The sequence below is a fragment of the Mus caroli genome, unplaced genomic scaffold (genome assembly GCF_978045245.1).
Source record: "Mus caroli unplaced genomic scaffold, Mus_caroli_1 scaffold_3, whole genome shotgun sequence".
Taxonomy (NCBI): Eukaryota; Metazoa; Chordata; class Mammalia; order Rodentia; family Muridae; genus Mus; species Mus caroli.
The window spans coordinates 151266736-151272092 of record NW_028227258.1 but is presented as its reverse complement, the minus strand read 5'-3'; the positions used below and the strand labels follow the sequence as shown (position 1 = coordinate 151272092).

Genomic DNA, 5357 nt, shown 5'->3' with positions numbered 1-5357 from the left:
TTTATAGGTGAGAATCTTCTCCTGTGAGGAGGGAACTGCCCCTCTGTCTTATCATTTTCCTGATGACACCACCTAGTAGGAGCTCAGCCAACTCTCTGGGGCTGTACTCTCTTGAGCATTCAGCCTCCAAAACTGATAGCCAAGTAAATTTATTTCTTTATAAATAAACAGCCTCAGGGTTTTCGTTAGTCTAAAACATCTCCTTTAGACTAAAAATTTCAGACACACTGAGCATTATAGTACACACTTATAACTCTAGCAGCACAAGGCACAAGAGGCTGAGGCAGAATTGTAATTCAAGACCAGCCTGGACTACTTAGTAAGAAATACACACACGCACACGCACATGCACACACACGCACGCATGCACACACATGCACACGCACACACACACACACACACACACGCACGCACGCTATGGAGACTGGAGCTCTTTTCTACAGCATTGTATGCACTGCTGAATTACAACGGTCCAGGACAGGGCGGAAACACAGCTTCATGCTTTAATCAGATGGAGATGGATAATTTCACTGTGTCTAGAATTACCCAAGGTCTTGTATGCCACAGCAGAGCTTAGTATGCAGACTTGGTAAGTTCATGGACATTGGCTTTTTTATCATGCATTATTAAGAAAGATCATATTATTTGTACCAGAACCCAAATAAAAGTAATGTAATTTGTTCTATTATCTTCACAATTACAAGTACAAAATTAGACACACAATAAAAGTATCATTACACAACTTTCTAGGTCTAAAAAGGTTTTATTTAATCAACATAGCCATATCCAATAAAATGCATCTTCAGAAAAAATTAATTGCTTGCTTATTAGTGGAAAATCGTATCTTTAAAAAAAAAAAAACAATAAATCCGACTGACTATTGTAGTATTTGATGCAAATTTCCATCCAGGCCTCTTCTCTTGGCTCATGCCCTTTCATAAACTCTTGTGGAAGTCACGCCTTTCATAACACATTCCTAGACACAGGCACAAAATTGACATGGTCAATCAGAGAGATAACAGCATGGATTTAACTTTTTACTCTCGGTTTTGGAAATGAAATGATATTCAACAACAACACCACCAACACCAAAACAAAACAAAACAACGAAAAACCCCGACCATGTGTTCTGGGATTTTATATTATATTGCTCATCCATCTCCAAGTATAGTAGTTTAGGGTGGTACAAAGACCAGGAAGATTCAGGTCCTCCTCTCAGGGAGCTGGAAAATCTGCACGGTAAGTGAGTGCCATGAGACAAAATACACAACACAGTCCCTTGAGGATGTTGCACTAGGCAGCCTGTGATGCCAGAGAGGAGGCAGGGATTGCTTTCTAGGGGAAACCGTATGTGGGTGGAGCCTGGCTGCATGGGAGGGTGGAGCCTGACTGCATGGGAGGGTGGAGCCTGGCTGAATGGGAGGGTAGAGCCTGGCTGCATGGGAGGGTGGAACCTGGCTGCATGGGAGGGTGGAGCCTGGCTGCATGGGAGGGTGGAACCTGGCTGCATGGGAGGGTGGAGCCTGGCTGCATGGGAGGGTGGAGCCTGACTGCATGGGAGGGTGGAGCCTGATTGTATGGGAGGATGGAGTGCACCTCAGAAGGGGCAGAGTACTTTAGGCAAGTGAGAGAACCAGGATTCAACCCTCAGCTCCAAATAAACAAATAGTTCAAATGAACCTTTTTGTTCTACACAGCAGGTGCCGTTTCTAGAGTTCTGTAATGTTCCCAGGCCCAGACAGTGGGTTCTACAGCTGAGTATGCAGCGTAACTCACCACCACCAACTTGTCACCATCTCGTTTTCTCTTTATTGTGGTCGACTTTCCATCCCACTTCTGCACCTGCACCAGGGCCCCGCCATCTAGGGTTATGATGCTCTGTGGGCACAGTGAAAAGAGATTGCAATTTGCACATGAAGGTCAAGACTGAAAAATATGGAACCTGGGTCCAAAGGGCTATTCTGAGGTTCTCAGTAATTCTACAGGACAAGAGCATAATCCAGCAATAAGGTATAAAGAGAAACACATCTTGAAAAAATAATGTAGAACTCATGTATATGTATGTATATGTATATCTACTTATATATTCGGAATAGAAACAGAAAATAAAATTAGGTTTTGAAAAACAGGATATACTACTGTGAAAGAAGTTAGATGGCAGACACACGTAGGTGGGCACGGTGATGTTACGGTGGGTTTCGTGCTTTCAGCCTCGCTTTTATAAACTTCCCTTAACGTTTTACTGCTCTAATTTACTCCACATGCACTACTGTATGACTCATAAATCATGCTAATCATTGTGAATATCCGGACAGCTTAGGAGCAAGAGGAAATGCGTCCTCTGCGCACTGACGGAGCTGGGTTAGGTATGGGAGCTCCGAGGCTGTCAGCCCACCAAGGGAAGCTTTTGTCCTTCCCCTTGAGCTGAAATCGCTTCCTGCAGGCCGTGGAATTAGAAGCCTGGCCCCCCTCACTCTGCACCAGCTCCTCGTTCCTCACCTTCACCTTCCTGTCATCTGCGGTGATTTCATCGAATTCCACGCCCAGTTTGAAGGAAATCTCGGTGTTTTTAAAAGTACTCTCCGACCGGATGGTGACCAAATCCCCATTTACGCTGATGATCATGTTGGGCTTGGCCATGCCTGCCACTTTCCTCGTGGCAAAGCCCACTCCTACAGGGAGAAAGAGAACCCATGTAAAGCTAACATTTGTGTGTGTGATGAAGAAGACACCAGAGTGCCGGAGGCTCCTTTGATGCTCTCAGAACCTGTCATCCATCCAGACTTACTGTGCCTGTATGCTAACTACACTCCTTCAGGAAAGACCTTAATTTCAACAAGAATGTATTAAGAGATTAAATCTTCATATCTCGATGTCTATGTGTTATATATATATATATATATGTCTGTATGTCTATAATATATTTGTTATAATATGCTAATAATAAGTGTATGTATATTATCTCTATTTTCTATTTGTGATTGAGGCAATTTGACCATTTTATTCTTTCTTAATTACTAAAAGTTATTTTTTTAAAAAAAAATCTAAGTCAAAGGCCAGGCCTCACTTAGAGATATTGTGTTAAAAGGTCATCTATTTTGAGTGAACAAAAATCACATTTCACAACAGTTGTTGCCAAATTTAATTTTCTAGGCTTCCTTCCCATATTACTCCCTCATGAAATGAATTGTCTGATTAATTTCTGTAGAGTGAACATGCTGTTCCACATTTCATGTCATTTTAGAATGGCGATCGCATTCTCAACAATCAGGAAACATAAAGCAGACTGGGTAAGTACCTTCTGAACTCAGGCAATCAGAATTTCAGTGTATAGAACAGTTTGGAAACTAACCCTCTGCATCTCGGTCCCTTCAGCTGTGAACTTTGTTCGTTTAGCTTCCCTGTGCGGGGTGAACAACTTAGAACCATAGTTGTCCTGTCTGCATGTTACACAGAATCCTCTGTCTCGGGTGCGCTGACTCCTTCAACACAGATGCTTAAATAAAGGCTATGTCTTTGACAAAAGGTGACCCAGAGCTAGAACTAAGGATGAACTGAGAGACAACCACAGCACAAGATAGATGATGCAGAGGGTACAACTTAGTTCTCTGTCTAAACAGTACCACAGTGAGGAAATGGTGTATCTCTGCCTTGAATTGTCACTCTCAGCACAGCATTCTGTACAGTCAATCAGCGCAGGAAAGGGACACAGCACTGGGAAATGATTCCAGAGAGACCGTGCCGGGGACAAATAACAGCTTCACTTGTGTCTTCATTTTTATTTGACTGTAGAATCCAATACCTGCCAACTCTGCCTTAATTACAGTTGCCAGTTCCACTCAGGAAATATCTGTTGCCTTTAATCATGGGTCTCTCACAACTTAAATAGTGTCATTATAATTTAGATAGGAATGTTAGCAGTACGAAATGTTTCAAGTGGTCAAGAGCTAAAAGTGTCTCAAGCCCTGGTATTTCTTGCTCAGTGCATAGTAACGACCACACTGAACAGTAAACAGTCGATGGGCTAAGTCATGCTGAAATTCTTGATAGTCTTCTTGTCTGCAAACAAAACAACAATATTGACAGACAGACAACCAAAAGTTCCTGCTGTATAAGTGAGGGAAGGTTAAGCCTTTTCGGGTTGAGAGGATTCTGTCTTAATGGAGACACTCTGTAATATGGGAAGGTCAGGAGAGAAGGGCTTCAAAGCAGAGGCTTCCCGATAAAGTGCCTCGCTGGTCGATGCCCCCTCTACACGGATAGGCAATGCTGTTTGGCCACACAGCAGCCTGTGGGCAGTGTTGACAGGACAGACCGTTGTGAGCCCGTATCATGGGAAGGGCGAGTTCTCTGTGTGCTTTGTATGCTCTGCTTTCCTTCTGAATTACTCATAAATCTATGACATCACATATCACTCTAAACCAACGAAGAAACCTTTAAGTCCTTGAAGAAAAGTATCTCGGGAAGCCAAGCTTTTGTCAACTGTAAAATAATCACACATTCTTAGGCCTTGACATTGAGACAGAAAAGAATTTGCTAAAATGTATTTTCCAACATGATTTGTTTTCTAAGAGGGGCAATATCATGACTTCAGTTTTAAGTAAAAGTTGCCCCCATCCTTTAAAAAAAACGGAAGGAATATTTTTCTTTTTAAATTATTACAAATTTTTCATGTAAAGGGAGATGTTGAAAACAAGCAAGGAGCCAAATGAACCTCAGAAACGCAAGCTTGGCAAGGAAGGCCACATCTTGTCGTTCTACAGAGTAAAAGATTGCCCTGTAGACTCTTCCTTGCGGGTTCACCTGGAGGGATCACGAGCTTGAAGCTTTAATTGAGAAAACTTCTAGGACAAACTTTTTCTTGTGGCTTCTACACCCTCCATGCGGGAAGCAGTATTTCCTCCCACCACAGCTCAGTCCTGTCCCCCCGGGCTGCAAGGCAGCTGCAAGCCCTCTCCCCAGCCCGGGGGACCCCGACCCCGACAGCACTCACCCACTTCTTTCATGTAATCATCGAAGTTTTCACTGGAGACGAGCTTCCAGGTTCCCACAAAGGCATCACACATTTTGTAAACCTTCGAGGAGGAGCTGTCTTCCAGGTGAGAAAGGCTGCAGCACGGGAGGGTGCTATGAGCCTCTGGAGTCCAGATAGCTCACTTTTAAAGATGCCCTGACCATGTGACTGTAGGAGTGACCAATGGGGGCCAGATCATCTCCTTCATGACCAGACCCTGTATGTTTTCCTCTGAGTCATGTTTTTAATAGAAATTTCTCAACTTTGGTTCTCCCTGGCAATGATCACTGGACTTAGAGTACAAATTATTTTTAACCATGAACAGAGTATTTTAAAGGTTCCT

The 5357-nt window shown here is 43.2% G+C and overlaps 1 protein-coding gene across 1 annotated transcript; it reads right to left on the bottom strand.

Moving 5' to 3' along the window:
* Positions 1-743: 743 nt before the first annotated feature.
* On the bottom strand, positions 744-5141 carry Fabp4 (fatty acid binding protein 4). Its single transcript, XM_021157748.3, has 4 exons — positions 4994-5141; positions 2500-2672; positions 1777-1878; positions 744-976 (listed from the first exon to the last, which is right to left on the bottom strand). The coding sequence occupies exons 1-4, from the start codon at positions 5064-5066 to the stop codon at positions 926-928; spliced, it is 399 nt and encodes a 132-aa protein (XP_021013407.1). The 5' UTR covers positions 5067-5141; the 3' UTR covers positions 744-925.
* Positions 5142-5357: the final 216 nt, after the last annotated feature.

Excerpts from the sequence above, each read along its gene's own strand:
- Fabp4 (XM_021157748.3), bottom strand. The coding sequence starts at position 5,066 with ATGTGTGATGCCTTTGTGGGAACCTGGAAGCTCGTCTCCAGTGAAAAC. Across the intron at positions 2,673-4,993 it reads TGATTACATGAAAGAAGTGG|GAGTGGGCTTTGCCACGAGG; the intron begins GTGAGTGCTGTC and ends TTCTCCCTGTAG. Across the intron at positions 977-1,776 it reads ATGGTGACAAGTTGGTGGTG|GAATGTGTTATGAAAGGCGT; the intron begins GTGAGTTACGCT and ends GCCTGTGTCTAG.